This window comes from Crocodylus siamensis, chromosome 2 (assembly GCF_052110815.1).
Source record: "Crocodylus siamensis isolate JL-2025a chromosome 2, ASM5211081v1, whole genome shotgun sequence".
Classification (NCBI taxonomy): domain Eukaryota; kingdom Metazoa; phylum Chordata; order Crocodylia; family Crocodylidae; genus Crocodylus; species Crocodylus siamensis.
In genome coordinates this window covers 66865794-66890814 of record NC_143396.1, presented here as the reverse complement: position 1 = coordinate 66890814, position 25021 = coordinate 66865794, and the positions used below count along the sequence as shown (strand labels likewise).

At 39.4% G+C, this 25021-nt stretch overlaps 1 protein-coding gene across 6 annotated transcripts in view; it reads right to left on the bottom strand.

Moving 5' to 3' along the window:
- Nucleotides 1-25021, bottom strand: part of SORBS2 (sorbin and SH3 domain containing 2) — a 405698-nt gene that overhangs the window by 85386 nt on the left and 295291 nt on the right. For 3 of the 6 annotated variants that reach the window (XM_090036070.1, XM_090036067.1, XM_090036068.1), the window contains exons 9-11: nucleotides 23956-24576; nucleotides 8224-8700; nucleotides 2261-2405 (exon numbers count right to left, since the gene is read on the bottom strand). In XM_090036070.1, the coding sequence (XP_089892196.1) occupies nucleotides 2261-2405; nucleotides 8224-8700; nucleotides 23956-24576 (1243 nt within the window). The remainder of the gene's footprint in view (nucleotides 1-2260; nucleotides 2406-8223; nucleotides 8701-23955; nucleotides 24577-25021) is intronic. The other 3 variants (XM_090036069.1, XM_090036072.1, XM_090036071.1) reach the window with 2 other exon arrangements.

Here is a 25021-nt window from a genome sequence, read left to right as displayed (position 1 = left end):
AAATTGGGGATTTTTTTAAATCAGAGAAAACCAGGATTCCTCATTATCAGGACTTGAAATTTGTTTAGCTTTTTTTGTATGCTCTAAGTCCAGATTCTTTTCATTCTTAGGGATACATTAAATAGCTTGACATAAATAATATATAAAGTGCACATCAATAACTTTGGTCACTTCAGCAGCGTGTCAGAGAGCTCCCTGCACTAACTTCAGTAAAAGGCTGCAGGTTGTTGTTGACTTTTAGTGCTGTAAATAGTTTTGCAATTCTACCCCCAACTCTTAACTATTAAAATTATACAGCATGGTTACCATCACCTATTGCTAAAATTCATAGCAAGTCATTACTTCAAAAAAAAAGAACCAAAGGTAAGACGAAATCCTGTCCTATCTCAAAGCCGTGTGTCTGAATGTAACCTTGCATGCAGGGGAAGTATAACAAGGAAGATCCTTTAGTTATTCAGGCAGCAGATTTCAGTAAGCAATTAGTGGGCAGTTATGACTAGCTAAGCATGATATGCAACAGCAGGTACTATACTACCCACATTTTTGCTGCAGAATGGCTGGAGGTGCAAAGCTAGATTTCCTAACGCTTTGTGCAGATTATGATTTCCTCTAATGCTGGGGTTGGCAACCTATGGCCCATAGGCTGGATTTGTCCCATGGAACCTTTGAATTTGTCCTGAAGATGTAGGGCTTTGGTGGCAGTCGGGGGTGGGAGGCTTTTGCTGTGGGTGCTTTGCCCTTCCCACCATGGAGGTGAGTGGCAGTGCCAGTAGGGTCCTAGAGCCCTCCTGCCTTCCCACTTCTGACCTGGGGAGAGTCATTCCAGCCAGCAGCTGGAAAAGGTTGCCTAACCCTGCTTTAATGATCTATTGATCGCTGCCACAATTTTGGATAGTTAACCAAAAAATTTGTAACAGTACACACATACACACTCAAGACTAGATATTTTTTCTCCGTGTTCACTGTAAAGATTTTGAATTAGATGACATCTTTTCATTTATTTCTTCAAGTTTTAAAGTTATCCATCATCCAGTATTATGCATGGCTGGTGAAATGTATCTCTGAGTATCAAATATCAAAATATTTAGGTTTTTTTTCAAATACACTGCTGTTAAACTTAGAAAACTGTGGGAAACTAATTATATATTCCTGCATGCCCCAGACTGATGGCATCAGAGGGGATGTTTGAGCGTGCAAGGATGAGAGGCCAAACCATAATTTCATGTGTCTTAGGAACTTATCACCACCAGAGAATTAAAAATCCACCAGAGAATTAAGAGAAAATGCTTAAATATTGTGTTCAAAAGAGATAGCTAAGGGCACTCTCTGAAACATGGTTAACTTGGGGAGGTCAGTTTTTTAGAACAAGCCTGTTATTTTGTGTTTGCAGATATCCACATGCTCCATTTCTAAACTTTGCACTTGTGCACAGATGGCAGCATTTATAGGATTCATAGACTTTAAGGACAAAAGTAATTTATTCAGGCCTTCTGTATAGCACAGTAGCAAATCCCATGTGCATGTTCAAATTTGTTGTGCATATGTTCTCTTTGAATATGCATATGTTGATAAAAAAGGTACACAGAAATAACTGCATGCATAAAGCTAAAAGCAGGCAGAGCTTTAAGCTTTAAACTTTCTTCAAAAGTTTGATTTCAGGACCAAAGCTCTTAGCTAGAATCCTTAATAATAAATTGAAAGTTGCTTTTATAAGTGTTCTCAAAATAATTTTGATTGTAAGATCTATGAGGCAGGAATCATATTTATATAGAGTCATAAAGTATGACATATACTCATTGAATTCCTTAAAAAACTCATAATTTTACCAGTCAATCATGCTATATGCTTTTTAAAAACTTAGGTCCTCATCCTATGAGATGGAAGTTCAAGAGACGAATAAAATTCACCCAATTTCTTAATGCTGATAAGGGACACTGAAAGGGATTTTGTTTTTTATTCACAAATGTCTGAGTCATAGTATTTTTGCCCTTCGGTAAAGCTAGTGGAATGACTGCAAGAGATCATTTTATATGTATAAGAATTTTACTCTTAAAATAGTAATGCTTAGTAGTAAAACCAGTTCAGGAATGTTGCTGTGTCTAACTCTGCCTACTTTATTGTTTCTTGTATTTTTCCCAAGGGACATGAATAGATAATACCTCCTTTCTTTAGGTGGAATGCTCTATAATTGTTTGCAGTTCTTGCCATGTGAATCAGAACATGTTGCATAATATATAAATTAAACATGTGAGAGACTTACCCATCATCCTGCCATGCTGCATGATAACAATGTTTGAATTGAGTGAAGCTGATGGAGGGTAAGCTGAAGAAGGGGAAAAAGGCCTTTGAAAATGACTCACTGGACTGGCAGCAGTGCCAGAGTTCCCATTCACTGTTATCTGGGCCTGGGAGAAACAAAACAATATCCCATTAAATTACACACAAAACTCTCTGAATACCATTCCAAACAAAGGGTGGTGTAAGGCTGTCAGCTACACAACAATTACCAGTTGTCAGGTACCTAGCCATAATGGGATAGCTATTCACTGAAGTACAAAACTCATCAAGGGGAGTGGAATGTGCCCCTTATGCAACATCTCTCTCTCCCTTTTTCCTCTCAAAGTGCTGTGTCTGAAGCATGCTGGAGTCATGGGAAGGTGACAGAGGGATCATAGTCAAGGCAGCAGGATGAGCTGCACAGACAAGATCTGCCTGGATTTGACATCTGTATAAATAAAGATGGCAGTAAAATGCTCTCTCATAATGTGACAAAGGCAGCCTGTCGTAGATCACTCCCTCTAAAGGGATGTTTTCCCTTGTTCCACATGCTTACCTCCCATTGATATTAACAGGAATTTTGTGTGTAGACTGAATGGAAAACTTTAAGAATGTCTAGACAGAGTGAGCCAAACCCTCTTTGAAAACTGGCACTCAAGTAGAGGAGGTGACTATGCAGAGGTGGGGTTTAATGTATAGTATGGCACAAAAAGTCACAGTGATTAAGTTTGTAAATCAAACACCACAGAAGCTGAGTATGTTGTCAGCTCAATAAGGGACTCTGACATCACAAACCGCTTGAGCTTTGGTCATAAGAGATTTTTCTAAGACAATTCCCTGTTCCATTTGCTTTTGATTTCCAGAGCTTAACTGTAGAACCAAGTCTGGTGAGTTCTTTAAGGACTGCAGAACAGACACTGAGAACAGATTGAATTTTTAAAATCCCAGGAACTTAATATCATCTAAAAAAAGATGGCATGGCAGAAATTTTCCATCTCACTTCTTTTTAAGTGCAAAGTTATGAGCATTGAAGACCTACATCTAGTTTTGTAACAAAAGGGAATAATTACAGTAGCCTGGTCTTGTGCGATTGCCTTGCTAACAGCTATGACTGTGAAATGTGACAAAAAGGGTCTGAAGGAGCAACAACCAAGGAACAGAGAAAAAAAATGTGAGGAAAGAAAAAGATAAATGTTAGGCTCTAATGAAACCGCTGATTTTCTTCTGCAATACAAGAAGAAAGTATTTTTGGGATGGGTAATTTGATATTGAATTTTTCACGTCAGCAGCCCTCTTATGATGTAAATGAAAACAAAAATTTGTGTGTTTTAGTAGCAACCAGCCTCCCCTCCTCCCAGCTTTTTAACATATGTCATCAGAACACCTGGATGTTTTAAGAGCCTTTTGCTTTACAGCCAAATTGAGTAGGTAGCTGAAATTCAGGTTGTACCAATGTGCCATTAGAACCTGGCTGTTTAGATTTGTTCTTCCACCTTATAAACTCAGGAACTTAAATGTAAAGACTTTATTAAAGCAAAGCACATCTTTTAAATATTTTTCTATCTGAATTCTTTAAAAAAGAGTTATTCATTATAAAACAATTGAAATAAATGAAGGCTGCAGTTTTCAGAATGCTGTATCACAGTGCATGTGTACGCATGCTTAGTTTGTCCTTATAACTAGTACTTGTATCTGTACAAATCAGGTGCTTACACATGCAAGTATCAAGTAAAGGTCTGCCTATTTGTACAGGAAAACCCATATTTTAGGCCAGAATCCTGGTACATTAAAAATCACGTCATTACTGGCTAAGCTGATTCCGTGTGGTATAGTTAAAGGTGGGCAAAAAATGACGCAGGGACCAAAACAAAACAACGCCTCCCTTCAGATAGATGCAATGTGTTTTGTTTACTCTGAAATTAAATGTTTTGTTTATGGGTAAGTTAACTCTTTGGGACTTTTAAAAAAATATTCATGAAATTTATAAGGTAAGGGTGTCCCATCTAAAGCCATTCAGGCCCACTGGGGCAGTGGAGGAAGGGCTCCACTGTTTCTTTAACCTTAGATACGGTCAGGAGATGCGATGGAAATTTAAATACAATAAAATGTTTGATTTTTAAAAAATGTAATTTTGCATATTCAAAATTTTTCTCATTTTTCCCCAGGTTAAAATAGTTACTAAAAATAAACCTGAATTGGCCCATAGTTTTGGTCCTTCAGAAACTGCATTTCCATTAATTTACTATTTCCCTCAAAAAATGTTTCATTCAGTTCTCATTATAGCATGTTTTGCATACCATTGTACTATAAAAAGTGCTGGTGTGTAGCTAAGTGGGATACACATCTTTATAATTTCCAGGTGAAACTATGGCAATATCTGCTACTGAGGGATCAGAAAAAACCTTATGGCACAGCATAGCCAGTTGTCTGACACCCAGTGCCCATACTGTGGCACTGTCTCCTGACATGATTCTATAATGCCCTAATCCTGACCTATAAGGTATTCAGTAGGCTAGCACCTATATGCCTAATGCCTGTCTCTCTTTGCCATATGTACACAAGAACTAGACTGAGTCCATGCAGAAATTTCAGGAGTTGGGAAGAAATGTTTTCACAGCTCTTAGATGTGAGACAACTTCCATTTTCCTTTGCATCTCAGTGACCCCAGTCTTTCTTTTTGTGAAGCTTAAGGCAACTATCTCAAGAAGGCTAGCTCCCCACAGCAGAGTCTATATGGACACAAAAACCTGCACCGTAACATGTTGCATAAGTTGGTCTCTCTCTCTAGTCAGAGGACCAGAATTAACAGCTCATTTGTGGACTAGATACAAAGTATCCTTGTACCTTTAGGTGCTTTCCAAATATCTGAGACAGAAAAATAAGACAGAGCAGACAGATGCTCCCATACTATATCCTGCTCAGACAGCCTGATAACAGGGGGTCACATTCATATCTCAGAGATCAGACATTACTGAACCTCTGATATTCTCTTTAGTGCTAAAACCCTTAGAGGATCTTCATATTTGCTCAGAGGTGCATCCTAGTTATTGATGGAATTTCTTCTTGAGCAAAAGTGGTACGAACATTACTATTGCTATGGGACTTGAACCCGGGGTGAGGGATAATTTCTAAAAGCTAGCTTTGAGAAGTTTCTAGTCAATGCTGTCCTGGTCTCAGAGATACTGAGCAGCCAAAGATACTTAATTCTGATGATTTAATAAGTGCCTCTAGTGTTTGAGGTACTATAACCTGTCATTGTAATTAGAATAGCAAATAAATATGGTAACTGGGTAGTATCTGGCAGCAAAATGGACCTTACACTGCTGTCCACTATAGACTTAGTGTGGACAAGGAAGAGATTCAAATGTGATATGTGGTGGTCACTAGTAACCTATCAGCTTTCACCGTCAGTAGCTGCACTGGGATGACTGAAATGCATCTGCTTTTCATTTTGAGCAGATTAGTAAATAACTATGGTTTCTGAGAGAAAAGTATGTTCATTTTTAAAGGGCTGCTTTGAGAAGAGGATACAGAATCAAGGTTTGAGGTTTTCTGAATTGTTTTCTTTTCTGTCAGCTGACTGAAAGTGCTTCCATAACTTTGTTTTAAACAGAAGCTCTGCAACTGGAAGGTGACAATTTGGCTGAATGGTAATTTACATAAGGAATGGTAAAATCCTAACATCTTTCCTCATGGCTGTTGCCTCTTTGTATCAAAGGATCAGAAGGGGCAGTCATTAAACTGTCTGTCCATGAATACTCAAATCTAACTCTGTAAGAGAAGGCTGAGAGGTGATCTAGTGGTTGGCTACAAATTTGCTGGGGGGTGCAGCAAGGGATAGGAGATACTCTGTTTACCAGGGCACCCCTTGGAGTAACTAGAAACAAAGGCCACAAACTGACGGAGAGCAGATTTAGGTTAGACATCAGGAAGAACTTCACAGTAAGAGTTGCCAGAATCTGGAATGGGCTTCCAAGGGAGGTGGTGCTCTCCCCTACCGTGGGGGTCGGTAAGAGAAGACTGGACAAACACCTGGCTGGGGTCATGTGACCCCAATGCTCTTTCCTGCCCAGGGCAGGGGGTTGGACTCAATGATCTACTGAGGTCCCTTCTGACCCCAAAAATCTATGAATCTATGAACTTTCCATTAGTGATTCTCTTTTCCATGACAGAAAAGAAGCCACCCCTCACAGGAGAGTATATTAGAGATTTTTCACATGTGGGGATGGAGCTGCTGGCAGGACCACAGACATCTGCTACCAGCCTTCTCAGTATCTTCCCCATTCATTTAACTCTTCTTGATAAGTGAATGATGAATGGAAGGGGAAAAGGTTGGTAACAGAAAAAGTGGTGATTCTTGTTGCTATTGTGGCTACTGGCAGCAGTCTTTCCTCCACATGGGACTCCTGCCTTCCTCCTTCAGAGGAAGGATCCTTCTCCCATTGCATTAGGGCTGAGTCATTGCTGGCAGTCAAGAGATGTATGCTGTGGAAAGGCAAAACTCCCTTCTGGTCACCCAGTGGTATGAGGTGTGAAAGTAATAATTAGATTAGATCTTAGCAGATCTCCCTGAAAAAAGGCTCTGTAAAAGAAGGCAGGTCTAGCAAAAAATCCACTCATTTTAATCTACTGACCTATTATTTTTTATTTCAGATGCAGACTTAAAAATACTTAGGCAGTTCCATAAAGGGGTGGCTAATCCTGCACTCAGGCTGTTTTAACTATGTGCATTTATTTTATGCTAAAAGTTCTATGTTTGGTTAAAACCAGTGGGCAGTAGCACTATACCTGGATGGTTCCAACAAAATCCAGTTTCTTATACTTGCATTGCAAGTGAAAATTACTGATCTTGACTCCCCCAAAACCTTGTCACATAATTTAAAAAGACAGAACATTGCCTCCTCAACTTTGGGGTCAAACCACTTAACAACATTTTAGAGTCAGAATTATATTGAGTTAAATTTTGCACTGGCTCCATGTGTAAATGATAAAATACAAAAATACTTGGACAGGGCTACGGATATGGCAATATTGTGACTCAGTAGGGCTTTGGCCTCCGTTTATTGAGATGTCACCAAAAAGCCCCAATTCAGAATTTTTACAGTTGTGTAATTCAGTGACCTGTTAATTAAATATAGGACTGAATCTAAATATAGGGCTGAATGTGACTCCATTGTCAGACACCTTAATATAAATGAGAACACTCGCGAGTAAGTGAGCAGTGTTTTACCCATATTCCATAACTTTGTCATGTTTTCATACATATACACATATTCATAATACACATATGTGTATGTTTGCACTTGATTATTTTCCTTGACTTTACCAGAGAAAGTGCAGTCCTCAGAAAAATAACTGAATTTCATGGATCCAAGTTTAAAATATTTATACCAGTCTTCCTGTATGACAACTGTGCTTAAGAAAGGGAACTGTTAGAGGAGAGAAAACAGAAGCAGCTTCATGCAGTCAGTGGTCAGGGCTAGGGGAAAACAAGGTTCTGTTAGGTTTTTTATCAAACGTGAATTTACACTATGCTAGTGCCTGCCATCTGTAACTCTGCACTGATGCCTCTTGAAATTTTGGACATCTATCAATCAAGTACTTCAAGTGGATCTGTTTAAATTTCATGATCCGCTTCCTTTTAATTCAACTGGACTAAACCAGAATCAGGAAATGTCCCATTCATAAACAAGCTGTTCAGTATGCCTCGTTTGAAATTAGGCCTGAACGACTATGTTGTGTAATTTCAAGTAGTTATACAGAATCTGCTTTACAAAGGGAATTTAACATGACTTCATTAAGGCACATAACTGGAGGGCACTGAACCTGAACAAATCATTAACAGGATGCTTGTATGAGCAACAGGATAACCAACCAGAGTGAGCTCTCTTTCCCTTTGTCAGCCTGTTTGAACAAAATGAAGCAGGAAAAAGGAAGGATAATTACATGAGAAGTGGCAGCAGTGGTGGTTAAGGTGGCACCATCTGACACAGCAGACATCTGGCTCAAGGTTGGGGAAGGTGTTTCAGAACAGTCAGTAGTATCATAGTTACAAGTCTGCAGCTCATCTAGAATAGCTGTGGAGGACTCACTCACTGTGCAGGAGGAGTACTCGCTCATGGCAGAGTCTGTCATTACAGAGGCTGTTTCGTTCCTGTGGATAATATTTTCAGGAGCTATGAAAGGGCATTTATATGAAGAATGTGAAAGGGCTGGGGTTTTATAAAAGCGTGAAGGCAAAATATCATCAAGCGCTGGCAAAGTAAATGATGCTAGATGGGTGTCATTGTCTGGTGAGAAAGAGGTTCTGTTAACTGGTACCACAGAAGGAGGAGGCAGTGGAGAAGCTTCTGTTGCAGTTTGTCTGTGTGTCTGTGAAGCATTTACCTCCATCACATTGGCAGTTACTTTCTGGTTTCCAAGCTGAGGTTTGAGAAAAAAATAAGAAAAGAACACATATTACCAAATTAATAAAAAAAACCCTTTCCCCTTTGCCTTTTGCTGTGCGTAGGAGGATCACTGAAATGTAAGTTTTAAAACACTCCCAGGAAATTCATGTTCACATAGATTAGAAAATCAATCAATCACACTATATTAAAGTAGGAAAGCAGAAAGAAAATGAATCCATTGAGTACTGGAAGCAATGCCAGATACCACAGTATTCTGGGATAAATATTCACAATGTGTTTTCTGTTTTAATATCTAGAATTGAAATTTGAGTAGGATAACTGTATTTTCTGTTTTACATAAATATGAGATTAGAGGGTGCCCCTGTTAATTTGGCAGACAATGTTCTTTGGGTAGATGCGACATATTTTATTAGACCAACTAAATAGTTGGAAAAATTGTTCTTTGCAAGCTTTCGGGCAAAAACACTCTGTTAATTTGGCTCATAAAAGCATAGTCATATAAGGTTTATGCAGTTGTCATAAATATTTATCCTTCCTTTCTCCTAAACAAGGTACATTTTCCATCAGATTTCTTGAAACAACTGGTAATGTATGAATTAGCAGGATTGCACAAAAAATAGACTGAAATAATTCCAATTATATAAAAAATGTACACATTAGTTTTAAACAATGGATTCCGGAATTTTTGCCTCTTCCAGTGGATTAACACTTTTCCACTGCCTCACTGATAAAAATAAAACATACTTATAGTTTTAGAATTTCAGCCCTGGAGGCACCCTGTAGTCCTACTGGGTCACAACTTATATAGAGGAAGGGAGCCTTTTCAAGATTAAAAGACATATTAGTTACTAGGGTTACCAGGCTTAAATGTGAGAAGTAGCAAGAGGATTGGTAAAAGGAAGTTCTGCAGGGATGGTTTAGTACTGAAACACATATAATGTTTGGCTGGCTTTAAAATCAGGGTGGGAGTGTTCTTAAGAATATGTGAACATTTTAATGAGAGCGCTTTGGGAAGTTTGCCACATGCTGGATGAGCTTTGTGTTCTGATGCTTTAAATCTTACATAACATATTGAACTTGATCTCATTCAAAAACTTGTTCAAAAAGTACAAGCTTCGCCTTTTTTCTTAATTAAAGGTACATGAAAAGTGTACTGGCAACAACTCCCTATTAAGCAACTACATGATAACTTTCTATGCTGTCAGCTAAGAGCTTCCTGTCAATTACCGACGTATTACATGACAAATTGAAACACATTTTAAAGAAATGTTGCCTATCTCAGCACTAATAATTTTGCCTCTGAGGGCTGAGAAAATGCAGAATCTTTCCAAGGGGGGATTCTGAGGATTTTAAATCTTTATAAATTATAGGACAATATATCACACAACATCTACCATATTTAAAAAAATCAGCATTTACTCATAGCTATCATACTGTTACTGAAGATACCATAGTTATTTCCTCTACTTGGAAGAGAAAGCTTTAACTTCAGTTCCTTTAAAATCCCCTTAAAAATCTAACAGATTTTCCCAAGCATTTAGAATAATCTTTCAATCCAGCATCTGAATGCTCTCAATTGAGCATTTAAAATGCCTTCACAGTATATAGGTGCATAACCCAGATCATGATGCTTATGAGATCCATTAAGAATCTAGTTCCATAACCATTTCTCATGTCAACAAGTGTTTATATGAAGAGTCCCATTAAGTTCCAGGAATTAAGAGTTACAGAATCTTAAACAAGAGAATAGAAATTAATTGCTCCAAATAGACTGAGAGATTACATTTGGAGTTATAACATTAGTGATGTACCCAAAAAGAGCTAAGTCTTTGTTAAAATAGGGGGTTGTTAATAGAGAATGACACCAGTTAAATTCAGAATCATGAGTCATTTCGACCATTATTTCAGGTCTACTTTCTAAAACAAAAGCACAGTCTTTTACGGGACAATTTGCCATAAAATGATTTCAAGGATAGAAAATTCACTTTTGGCTGGGAGATGTTTGACTGATCTATCAATGAAACTCTCTAAGAAATTAGCCCAAACAGTAGTTAAAGCATTTGTGTCAGTCACAAATTGATATCAGCACTGTACTGTCCAATGAAAGACAATCACATGAACATTTACAAGTTACAGTTACACAGCAGAAAAAACCAGTTGTTTAAGGTACCCAATGGTTCCATCAAGGTGTATGCATGACTTTCACAGCTCACTTTTGGATACAGCTCATTGTTGGATACATAAGTAATAAAGGGGACACAGGGCTATCAGTAATACTTAAGACTAAGATTATGCTCTTCAATTCAGTAAAAAGGCATGAGCCAGAAAACTGACTTATTAGAGGTAATATATTTTTAGAAGGCCCTGAAAACAGGGAGCCCCAAAAGTCCTTGAGAGGAGATGTCCTCTAAGAAGCAATGACAGAAAAAATGGTTAGAGGTGTTTGTTAGCTCAAGTAGCTAAACTGTTATACTGGAGATATGGAAAACCAAATAGCTTAACACAGTGAGCGCATCCTGTGGGCCACCCCACATTCGGTAACCTCATGCACCCCTGTGCCCTGGATCTGCCATGGGGTGACCCTGCAATGGAGCCATCTGGAACATAGGGCTATATCATCCAGACTATGGGGCTCCCATGGGTCTGGAAATAATGGTGGAGGAGCAATGTAAGCATTAATTGCCATGGCTCTTGGAGCAATTAATGCTACTGCCACTCTCCTGATGCCAAATTTCTGGACTTGAGGGAGCCCCACAGGCCAGATAACAATTCAGTGGGCCAGAAGTTGAACACCACTGACCTGTCTTCCAATTTCTATACAGGATCACAACTTGCATGCTTGAGAAAAGGAGAGGTGGACAATACAGGGAAGGGATATCCAGGGTGCATCCAGAGAGAAAATAAAAATTGGATTCAGAAAAAGTTAACACGTGGTATTTGTCAGCAAGGTCAAAAATAAAAATCTCATTGTTCTCTCAAAGAATGCAAAGATATCAAACTTAAAATGCATGTACAAGGAGCCTTGAAACTCTAAGCACTTCCTAATGAATTCTGTCAGCATGAATTTTCTCAGCTCCATGAGGGTAAACTTCAATGTTTTTGACAGTAATAGACTTTCTGTCACAGGCATAGCTATTACCATTCCTTTTGAAAGATGTCATCACTGATATTAAAATTAACATTTTTTTGAAGATGGACTAAACAATTTAAAAAAACTGTGGGTACCTCTTAACATAGAATGACAGCGAACTTTAAGCAATGGAAATATTTAGCAACCCATATTACTGTCTACCATCTTCTATCTCTGATCATTCATAGCGTGTGGATTCAATTCCTGAAGTACCAGATCAAAGGCAGCACTTCAGGGCAACTGTAAATACTGATTTACAGATACAGATTCCATTAACTTAAGTAGGAAATAGATCAAGTTAATTATTGCCATGTACCAAGCAAAACTAGCCCAAGTTCTGTTGGATCTATTACTGGTAGGTATTTTGAATATGCAAATTACAGAAATTGGAAAACAGCCGAAACAGATAGCTGTCAGAAGCCGTGGGACTTCTAAATATGATCTCATTACTAGTGCTTGTGAAAGTCATAGACATGTCAGCATATTCTTCTCTATAATGAAAAGTTCCAAATAAGCTGTTTTGTTTGTTTTTGTATGTTACTATGTAGCAAGGTCATGGATGGCAAAATGTTGGGCAAGAAGCCTAAAGCATCCACACAATTCACATAAAATGAGCAGATGTGGTACAATATGGTCTTTAAAGACAGACTCATAGCATTTTATTATAAGTTTTGTGAATTAGTGCAACATAATATGATGCATGATAATGTGCCACCAAATTGCTGGCCTTGCTTCAACAGCCAATACACAGATGAGGTAACTCAGAGAGAAGTAAATGAACTAATTTTAATACTGTATTTACTCACATAACACACACATCTTTTCCCCCAGAAATTAACAAAATTGGGGTGAATTTTTAGTGTGGAAGCTGATTTCGGCACCAGAATGCAAACATGGGGATGCTGTAATGGCTGCCAGGGGCTGTGACACTCTCAGTGTCACTGTCTTTCTCCTTTCAGCTCCAAAGCTCAAGCAGCTAAATTGGAAACAGCTCTGACAGCATTAAAGTTTGAGCTTTGGAGCTAGAAGGAGAGGGTGAGTGATGCATCCACCCAAAGGCATTCAGCCATGATGATCCTGTGCTGTGGCAGGGAAGACTTCTTCATTTTGCTTTCTCAAAACAAGATGCATTGTCCAATTTGGGGGCATGTGGTATGTGAGAAAATATATTATGTATGATAGCATACAAGCATTCAGGTACACCCACACTCTTACATAAATGGGTAAAAATACCTCTTATTCTTTAAGTTCAAAGCTGGGCTTAACACTTCCAAGCTTGACTGAAAGTTAAGTTCCTAAACTCACATTTATATCTCAATTAAATCAAGTTCTGTGTGTGTTCAGCACCTCTCAAAATCAGTCTGTTTACAGATGGGTCTATCTGTGAATCTGTGTGTTGAGGTTTAGATATCTGATTTTGAAAACTCTGACCAGAGATATTGGAATGATTTCTGCAGAACTGCAAATCAGCATTAATGTAAATGTTGGTATCTATAGTAAAATGCATTTTAAATAACAGAAACTGACTGGAGGTTTCATATTAATAAAATGTTATTTAATCTTAAATTTTGGACAATTAGCTGATGTCATGAATGATTCTAAAGGGTTCATTTTTCCAAATATGCAACTTTCTGCAGGAGCAATAAAGTGCAAAACTATGTGAAATTGCAGTGTTACCTGTAAACTGTGTCACTGAAATAACAGTAAAGTTTTGTTCACGCTCCTGACATCCAAGACTTTATATTTAGAGCTGGTCAAAATTTCCATCAAAATTGATTTTCAATAAAATAGAACTTTCAGCAGAATGTTTTTACTTTTGTGAAACGAATTTCCACAGAAAATTACATAATTTTTATTAACAAAACTATTTTTTTTGACAGAAATAGTTTGGTGCTCACATTTTTTTGGAATAAATGCAATAGAAAAATTTCTGAACAGCTCTATAGAATGGACTTTGTCAGCTTTTAAAACAGAAGGCTGAAGAAAACTTTAAAAAATAACATCTTTCCTGAAGACCTTGATCATCGCAAAGTCCCACCTTATCTATGAATCCTCCTAGTCTCATAGCTAGTTTTACAGCTAGCTGAGTGTGCCATGACAGCCAAGAGTGTGCTTAGTGCAGAAATGTAATTCAATTTCATAAGAGATAAAGCTGTGTCTATGTCTGAATCATCAAATCTTTCTGAATCAGTTCAGAGAGTTCCAATTTGATTCAGAGAGATTAAAGGGTCTCCTGATTCAATTTTGATTCAGAGATTCGGCCATCAAATCGGGCCAAATCTCCGCTGAATCGAATGAGCAACTGAAGCTTCGCACAGCCCTAATACATACAGCAAGAGATTTTGTGAACACATGTACTACTAGTATGTACATACTTGTCCCACAGCATCCACCAGTGTGCACCCAGAGGTACCAGTGGGAAAATATGCACCCCCAACAAACTGTTATACACTGCATAGCCAAACATCTGTACCCTGTTCTTATGCAGCACATGTATGCATACTCTTAAACACACTTGTGTATACTTCTTGTCCTTCTGCATGCTTGCATATATCCATTCTCATGCACATGTTTGTGCCTTTGTCTTCATACAGACCTGTCTAGAAGGTTCACACTGTTTCCACCCTCCCTCCCCTTTTTATCTTAAAATGTTACATTTTCTTCCAACTTACTGGGAAGACTGATTTTTTGCATTACCCTTTTGTAGGGGGAAGCAGCACTATATAGTAAAATAGTTCACCTTCAGCCTATTTGTCTGCTATGTGCCTTTTCTTAGTAACAAATCTGTTGGGTGTCTAGTCTAGTCTGGTTATCAAACATTTTCATAGGGTATTATGTTCTATGCTGCAATACAGAAATATAAAATCCTGAAGTCATATAAAGTCATTTCAAGCAGATACACAACTAGTGTAATGTATTTAATATTAACATTTAGGGGAAGTTAGATTGGTGTTAATCAAAATTATATTTCAGTTACCAGTAACATAACTACAATAACAATGGCCTTAATAAATATGCTAAAATACCAAAAAAGAATGGCTTAAAAATATTTTACACCTGAAATTAAAAGGCACATTTTCGAAGGACAATAAAACTACAAACCTTTTCTTTTCTGTGCTGTGCTAGTGACGTCAACCCCAGCTCTCTATTGTCTGCCTTCCCCCAGCTGTCCTTAAACCACCTTCCTTGTTACTCTCAAACCATGGAAATCCTTCCTAATTCTGGTCTGCCCAGGACACTTTTCCTTTTTCAAATCTGTCCTGAAGATCCATTTCTTCCATGATGTCCACAAGGAAGGAGTAAACAATTAGTACTAATAATATTTTATATTGAGCATTAATAATATTAAATAGCTGGCTTGTTTAGTCTGTCCCTTGAACTGTCTATCTGTTTCATGTTTGCTTTACTTAGTTCCTATCCCATGAAGTTTACAGTCTCTGCCAGCCTGTCTGCAGCACTTTCACAATGCCAGTGGCTAGCAGACATGAAAGTACATTATCTGAAACTACACAGAAATGATTTTTGGAGTTCTTAGTTTATATCCCTACAAAGAAGATTCACTTAAGTAGCACCAAAAGACTGGTAAAAGAAATGCTTGCACAAAAGAAAACAACCCAAGCAAACCAAAAAGCCACATGTTCCATGGCAGTTTAGATTTTTTTCCCCTCCATGGAAGGGAAAAAGCTAATAAACAAGTAGCTTTTCACTGGAATTTAGGTCTCAGCAAGATTCTGTCAGGACTAATTTCTTCCCAGCACTCAGTTTTGCAGACCAAACTCTACGTATTCTAATCTCTCAAATCAGCTGGTGAACAACGAAGAAATTTGGCACAAAATGAAGAATGCCCTTCTTAGAGTCTTTGCTGTTGTGAGGCTCAAGAACTTATCTTAGTGTCCAAGTATATCTCTTGTTTTGCTCTCTCTCTCTCTACTACTCTCCTTTTGCCCATACACAGTTTGGACAGGAGTGACTGGGAGAGGTCCCAGAGGTGGACAAGGGCAAATATAGGGCTCATCTTCAAGGAAGGGAAGGAGGAGGATCCAGGGAACTACAGATGAGTCAGCCTCGACTAAGTCCCCAGAAAAATCATGGAGAAGGTCCTCAAGGAATCCATTTCTAAGCACTCAGAGGAGGAGAAAGTGATTAGGAACAGTCAGAATGGATTCACCACAGCTAGTCATGCCTGACCAACCGTATTGCCTTCTATGAGCTGCCTGGCTCTGTGGATGCGGGGAGATCAGTGGATGTGATATACCTTGACTTTAGCAAGGCTTTTGATACAGTCTCCCACAACATTTTTCCACGCAAACTAAGTTTGGGTTGGATGAGTGGTCTGTAAGGTGGACAGAAAACTGTCTGGATCATCAGGCTCAGAGGGTAGTAATCAATGGTTTGATGTCTAGTTGGCAGCTGGTATCAAGTAGTGTCCCAGAGGTTGGTTCTGAGGCTGGTTTTGTACAATATTTTCATCAATTGGATGTGCGCCCTCATCAAGTTTTCAGATGACACCCAGCTGGGGGGAGTAGTAGATACACTAGGATTCAGAGAGAACTCAACAAATTGGAGGATTAGAACAAAAGAAATATCACGTGTTTAAAAATCACAAATTCTCTCATAAAACCCCCGAGTTCTCTGATTTAATGACCCCCAAACCCTCAATTAAAATGAAATGGCACTGTATATATCAGTATCAATTGAACACAATGTTTAATTGATATATTTACAATTTTAAAGCAATTTGGAAGCCTACCAGTGCCATAATCACTATAATCAAATAAATTCTAAGTATCTATAAATTTCGGCATTTGATTTAGGGGTTTTTATCACGGAAAATCAGAGCTCCTCATCCCCCTTTTGCTAACCAGGACACAGATCCAGGCCCCTCACTCCCCACCCGCAGCTCCCTGCCCCCCCACCAGACACCAGGGCCAGGGGCCCGGGGCCGCAAGCCCCCTCACAGCAATACCTGAGCTCCAGCTGCTGCCTGTGGGAGGTGGTGGCTGCTGCAGCAAGTAGAGTGTGGAGCCTGGCTCATCCTCCCCTATGGGCATCATGGCTGGGGTGGAGCCTGGGTGGGGGGCCTCTGCAGCATGTAGGCAGGACCTGGCATGCAGGGCAGAGTGGGGCTGGGTGGGGAAGCCATCCTTGCGAGGCACCCCCTTACCTGCCCAGCAGCAGCGAGGGACACAATGCTGTGCCACCATCCCAGCTGCTGCCAGGTGGGCAGGCAGTGACTCACCAGGGTGGCACAGGGCTTGCAGCAGCAAGGAGCTTCCCTGTCCAGCTCCACTCTGCCCTGTCAAACTAGGTCCCACCTAGTAGGGGGAGGGCAGCAGAGCAGGGAGCCCAAGCCTGCAGTGGGAAGTGTGCATCCACCCCCCACCCCCACCCCAGATCTGCACAGATCTGGGGGTCCCTTCCCCTCACCCCCATCAGTGAGCACAGTGATGGGGAACCAGGCCCCTCTGCCTCCCAGATCAGCTGCCTGCAGCTCCATCCTACTTCCCAGCCAGGCCCTGCAGTTGCACATTCTGGCCCTGGGCCACAGGCCCCATGCACTGCTCTGTCTGGGTATCAGCCTCAGCCCTAGCCCCCTCCCTCCCCAACAGACTTACCTCTGGGACCTGCTCTCTAGGCTGCTGGTGGCCACGTGCTTGTGTATGTGCGCACATGCACATGGTGCCTCCTACCTGACTGCCCTTCTCTCGCTCCCCCCAGCCCCTTGTGGGCTGGAACTCTGTCAGTCTTTGCAAAAGTGCAAAATCCACATGTTTATCTGTTAAAATGAAATCTGTGAGCTTTTTTGTTTTTCCATCGGAAATGGGAAACCTGGATCCCCGCTCATGAGATTCAATAAGCACAAGTGCAAAGTCCTGCACTTAGGCTGGAACAATTTCATATACTGGTACAGGCTGGGGACCAACTGGCTAAGCAGCAGCTCTGCAGAAAAGGACACAGGGGTTACACTGGACAATAAGCTGAATATGAACCAATAGTGTGCCTTATTGCAAAGAAGGCTAAAGGCATACTGGACTGCATTAGTAGGATTCTTGCCGGAAGATCAAAACTAGTGGGTATTCCCCTCTATTCAGCACTGGCGAGGCCACATACATTTTGAATATTGTGTCCCATTTTGAGCCACCCACTACAGAAATCATGTAGACAAATTGGAAAGAGTTCAGCGGAGGGCAATGAAAATGGTTAGGGGGCTCGTTTCCATGACTTATGAGGAGAAGCTGAAGTAACTTTGGGCTTATTTAGTCTGGAGAAGAGAAGACTGAGAGATTTAGTAGCAGCCTTCAACTACCTAAAGGGTGGTTGCAAAGAGGATGGAGCTAGATTGTTCTCAGTGGTGGCAGATAACAGAACAAGGAGCAATAGTCTCAAGTTGCAGGAAGGGAAGTTTAGGTTAGATATTAGGACAAACTCTCTCACTAGAAAGGTAGTAAAGCACTAGAACAAGTTACCCAGAGAGGTTGTGGAATCTCTATTTTTGAAGGTTTTTAAGAGCTGGCTTGACAAGCCTTGGCTGGGATGTTCTAGCTAGGGCTGGTCCTGCTTTGAGTAGGGGGTTGGACTAGATGACCTCCTGAGGTCCCTTTCAACCCTAATCTTTTATGATTCTATTATTCTAATCTAAGTTCTCTCCAGAGGTCTGATCTTCTGTATTCAGGAGGGGGTTTTTTGTATCTCTTGGGTTTATTGCCAGAAGTATGGTGGTATCTTCCAAAGCATTCTTCTAGGTAAGGACAGTAGTTACATAAGAAACTACTAATACTGCTACACCTTTAGTGGTTCTTTCATTATGCATATTTTTGAAGGTTTTAACCTTTCTCTGAGTAGGAGTGTTTATAAAATATCATTCAGTGAGTCATATCACACTTCTGCCTGCTCTCCAAATCCAGGAGACAAGTCTTGAAATGAAGTGTGAATAAAAGTCCATATATGACAAGAGCTTTGATATATTCTGGCTTACTGCAGAGCTGTATGGCTTTCCTGACCATATGGAGCTGTCTCTCTTTTCCAGTCACTAATCTTTTTTTTCAAACTATTGGACATCACGCGTATTCAATGTTTAAGCTATACTATACCTGCCATTTTCCAATGCTTAGGAAGTGTTGATTACCCACTCACACCCCCAGCTCCTCCAGATATACAAAACTATGGTACAACAGCTTTGTACATTAAGGTGAAGTTACACATTATACTTAGATTATACTAAGGGCACTTAGAATGTGAGCATTTGCACATTAAGATCATTAACTTATGCTAAGTTCCCTCAGAGAATCTCAAAGTTATACCACTTCACGCAAGACTTAAATCTAAGCCATGCTACCTAGCTCATATTAGGGTAACTTCAGTCTGCTCCATGGAGATAAACTGAGCCATTTGCAGCCCTTCAATACCCCAGGATGCACTGCTCCCAGGCCTGCCTCCCAGAACAGGGATAATGCTCAGATGTCCTTGCTTCTAGCCACACCCCTGCTTGCCAAACCTCTAAGCAGCAAGTCAGAGCTGTTCAGGCAAGAAACAATATTAACTTTTAATGTACAACTGCTCACAGCATGTTCTAACTTGGTAGTGCCCAAACTTTTTCCCCCCTTGGGGAGGATGAACAGTGCTTAAGCCCTCCATGAGCTGGAGCCGGTGGGTCCAATCTGGTGTGCTTGGGGCAGGGACAGGGAGCGTAGCCTGGCCAGCATGCAAGGGAAGGGGGCATTGCTTGGCCCCAGGTTTGCCACATGGGGGAACAGGACACGGTCCAGCTCAGATTGGCCTGCGTGGGGCTTGGGAATTCAGTAGCAGGGGAGGGTAATAATATTGATTTCCATTGTTCCTTTACCACCAAATTTCCAACCTGTAAGGGTGTAGAGCACCCCGTTCTAACTTTAACACCACTTAACAATCTACAGATTTAATATTGTCTAAACATAATGTGTAAGTTCACGCTGCGTGCTAATACAGAGCTCTAAAAGGTTCCCTGATGGGCTGAATGTGATGAAGAACTATTTCAAATTGGAAAGATACAGCTGTGATGGTCCAGGAAATATATGAGAGGCAAAGCTTTGGGTGGTCGATGTCTTTTATTGATCTAACTGCATGGTTGGGATAGACTTAGACAAGCTTTCATATGTAATGAATCCTTCTTCAGATGCAAAATCCTAAGTTTCCTCTAGATCTACCATACTTTTCAAATAATAGCACTGAACTGCATATACATTAGGATTTTTGGGGTGTCTCTCTTAGATTCTTGACTGTGTAGTTTGATAGTAACTATTAAGTATGCTACAATAAGAGTTTTGCTACTGACTATAAAGGAGCCAAGATTTTATCTATATGTCTTTGTAGAAGTACTTTTAAAATCTATTTCTGATAGCAGGGCAGATCCTACCCTAAAGGGAGCCAGACCTATACCATCCTTCCTGCGGCTTGTGACTGAATTCTACAGGCACTACTATGTACAGTTGGTAAAACTCAGACAGCTTATTCAGTCTGATTCCATGCCAAGCATTCTTTTCACAACAGTATTTAGAAATTATTCCAATCTTGAAAATTAGGAGGGATTTGGCAACCAGACTTTTGCAGACAAGAGATCAATAGGTAAATGTACTTTGAAAAGCTGATTATAGCTGGAACTGTCTCTGCGGGGGGGGGGGTCAGACCTGCTTTTCATCACTTTAATCAAGAATTAACAAATATCTGACTCTCCTCATCATGACATAAGAAGGTGGCATGAGAGAAGAGAATTATCAGACCATGAAAGAATACTGCTTTTCATTCTCAATTTGTCAGCCCATGTAGACCAGGTTCTAATATTTAGAAAATGCTGCAAAGTCAATTTTTTCTCTCAGTGCTTCTTGGAAAACAGAAGGTAAATGTTTATGAGCCACTTTGATTATTACATTTTGGACAAATACTTTGATTCACATGGGTGTAAACAGATTGTTTCAGGATAATGTATTTGTTAATTAGTGGAATAGTACCCAGATTAACAGGGTAGAAGAGACTCTTCTATTTAAAAGAGACTCTTCTACTTATTTAAATAAATGTATGTGGGGCCTTAGATGATGGACAGAAGGAAAACTTGTATTGTAATATAGAGAAGAAAAATGTGTCAGGCTATTATTTGTATTGCCCACATTGACACATTTTTCAACATGTGGTGGCATGCTTCGTCATGTACACTTAAAAGTCTAAACACCTGCTTGTCTCCTGTAATCCCTGTATTTGGCTATAGCAGATGCTGGAGACAGCTGAATTTTCATTACTGGACTTGACACTATTTCCTCACTGTTGGTGTCACATGACTTGAACTTGAATTGAATTTACTCATTTGGATGAAAATCTTTCTAAATCAGCAGCAATAAAGAGTACAGTTATAACTGAAACAGTGAGGCCACCAAATTACTAATATTGCCCTGACTCCAAGAAATGAAGATGTTGGCATTTTTACCACACGGTGAAAAGCAGTGATACAGAACTGATGATGCCAAATTCTTCAGGCTCTGCTTTACTGTCAAAGATAGACTACTCTAAACCAGTGGTTCTCAACCTTTTTTGTACTAGGACCCATTTGTAAACATTGATAGCCAGTCCCGATTCAGTGCCCCTCACTCATGACCTGCTGCCCCCAGACCCCAGCCCCCCAGTGTGTGGGGCAGGAGGCAGGTATGGGGCAGGGGGTGTGTGGGGAGCATGGGGGCGGGGGCAAGCAGCCCCTTACAGGCTGGAACTCTGGCAGCCTGCAAGGGAAAAGCCATGTTTTTCTCCTATTAAGGAGAATCCATTTTTAAAGTTTGTTCATGACCCTTTCATATATTCTTGCTACCCACTTTTGGGTCATGAGCTACCAGCTGAGAAACACTGCCTAAACCATATCTGCTTGGTATTTGATCATTAATTATTATAAATAGTTTGTTGAAGACTAATCCTCTACTAAGTCCTGTGAAAGACATTCTAAACTTAGCTCGCTCTTCTGGATTTTTGATGCCTGAAGAAAGTTTTATATGTTTCCTAGTGGCCTGCTGAAGCTGATATTAAGCTTTATGTATTTCTCTCAGAGAGCATCTACACATTGCCCTACGGTGACCTAGTGACATGCTACATCGCTGTATGGCATGTTACGGTGACACAGTGATCACGTATGTCTGCATGTGATCACCAGCTACATTGCCGTAGTGGTGTGCTACCTGGGTATAGCATGCCACTACAGCGATGTAGTGGCAAAATTTAACCATGTGCTGTGCACATGGCGCAGTAGCTGCCTATACTACACCATGCTTTACTACTTCAAAAAGATGTAGATGCAACCATAATGTAGAGTAATTTGAGAAAAATCTTGAAAACAACTCCTTTAGTATACTTTATCTTCCTCCAGTAGTCCTTTTCCTGTTTAGAATAGCTTTTTTCTTTCAGTAGACTTCTGTATCACATACAGACTAGTAGATAAGTTTGTAATATCAGCTAGATCATTAAATATGCAAAAGATAAAGTTGATTATGCCTCTCAGAATCCCATCAGTTTTGCATATACCCTATATAATTTTGACTGAATATGTTAACTTGAAATGTTCATGATAAGGAGGATTTATAAAACTGTAGAATTATAAAATTACAATGCATAATGTTGAATGCCTTTGTTTCCTGTGAGCTTGTCTCTGCAAAGAATTAATTTTTTATAATAGTTTAGCCTGAGTTGCAAAGTTTTGGTCTGGACTTTCCTTATTTAGCAATGTTTTGATCTAGGTTTTAATTCCAGTACAACTACTGGAAAAGCTATTGTTTTCTAAAAACTTCCACTCTGAATGTTGAAATGCATTTCACAAAATGGAAAGCAAGTGCAAATAATGATACGATACATGGAAATATCACATATATTTAGCAACAGCAGTAATAGCATTCAGTGGTAGGTTTTCCAGATATTAAGGGGTAATAAGCAAACTGTTTAATATGTATCCTCTGTATGATGATATACAGTGAAATTGTATAAGGTATGTGTCCCTTATTTAATGGAAAAATATGTTCATAGATGTGCATAGTTCATGTACATTGCATGTATTTTATGCAGTAAACTGCATGTTAAATTATTATGACTGATTTGCAGTCCAATGGAAATCATAATATCTCGCTAATACTGAAATATCTCTGCTTGTCCCTAATAAGAACTAAGCTTAAAAAAGGCTTAATAAAACTGAAACAAAGCAGAGGTCTAAAGGATCTCTATAATTATATAAAATACTGTATACACTTTAATTTTTTTTTAAGAAATGACCAAAAGTGACCTGAAAGAATTTCCTTTCTGTGTTCTGTATTACAGGTATGTGATAGGAGATGTGTCTGCCAGACAGTGAAAATTAGGTTTACTATCTCAAGCAGTTTTTAAAAATGGGCAAAATTCACTCAGTTACACAAAGTGATCCCATTATTATTATTCTGTTTTGCACACACAAAAATCCTAGCCTCTCCCAAAGCATACCCCCTGAGAAGCTGACATCTTTGACATCGCCCTCATGTTTGACACTCACTTTTATACTCATCAGACCTGAGATGAATATGACAAGAACCTCAGACTTAATAAATGCATTTGGAAAGAACACAGCTTAGAAGAGACAGGTCACAATTTATCTGTTCTTGAATAGAGGAGGCTGCTGACACAATAACTCTTCTTACTTATCTTCTGTGCACAGGGAAGCTGTAAATTTGGTTACAGAGAGGTGAGGAGCATAGAAGCAACAATATTTCAAAGATCCAACAGGAACCAGTTCCCAATATTCCCTTCTATTGGTGGTAGAGGCACAATGCCTGTGTAACAGGGTGTGCCACTTAGGGACTGTGCCACTTCCCTCTGAGGAATACAACTTCCTATTATGTATAATTACCATCTGTACAATATGATGACCAAGATAATTTATTTCCAACATGTAATTTAAACCTGCCGTCCCACTTAACTAGGTCGGTATGTTTTTTTCTGCAATTCCCTTTTAAAAATTTTTAATTGTTCAGTTTTATTTTGAATGATGTGGCAGGTAGTTTTACCCAGAAATCACAAGTTCTAGTCTCGGTGATGGGAGTATACTAAACAGAAAGTTTAAGCAATGCAGAAAAGGTCTAAAACAAAAGATGGAAAAGTTTAATATACCACATGGCATTCTGCAGACTGTGCAGAAGAAGGAACTGTAGACTTTTGTCCCATATCCTTTGAAGGCATCTTTGAAGTGTCTGGAGAAAGCTTAGGTGGATGTTCTTGGATTTCAGGCTCTGCTTTATTGTCAAAGTTGGGAGCTATCTGAATGGAAAGAGATGCTGTGTGTATCTCAGGCACAGAGTTACAGGTAGGTGAGGCAGGCCTTTGTGGAAATGCTGGCATTTCAACAGGCTCAGGCTGTTGCTGTGTATTACAAGGAATGCTGTTTGTTGGGTCTTGTGTCCGGGTTAATTTTAGGGCAGAAATTCTACGTTTCTGAGACCCTTGTCTGTGCCCTTGATGAAGACTAGCACTAAGGCCAGCTATGGTGTTTGTGCCTTCACTGGAGACTGAGACTAGTGGTTTAGTGATTGTTTGTGCGCAGGACACACTTGTGTTAGATGTTTTAGAAGACATTGTCTTCTGGACAGTCTCCTTGTTAGTACAGTAGACAGTATCTGAAGGGAAGTTTTTAGTTGGCTTGATTGTTACTGACTGAAAATTAATTCTGTTTGTTTTGAGATTAGTTATTTCCGTTCTCCAAAAACTTTCTTTTCTAGGGGGTGGCTGAGGTGCCTTATTTGCCAAAAGCATCCACACACAGCAAAACAACATTAAAGGAGAAACAGAGAGAAAGTAAATGTTAGCAGGAAAAGTAACTTGAGTTAGGCTTGTCATTTTAAACAAAAGAATTGGAGCTTATCCCAAATATCATTTAAGTCAAAAGAAAGACTGAATCAGATCCCCACTATACTTCACTGCACTCAGTTTTAAATTTGACATTTAGAAAAAACAGAGAATCCATTTGTTGATAGAGAGCACAAATTGTAATTAAAACAGAGGCCAGGATAATACATTCTTACTTTGCATTGACATTATTGTATAAGAATTATTACAATCAATTTTTTTAAAAGCTTTTTAATATATCTTAAAATGCATACTTATAATTTAAGTTGACAAGCTGCTATTTATACGTAGCATTTATACACATATACTTTTAAAATTTTTGGATTTAAATAGA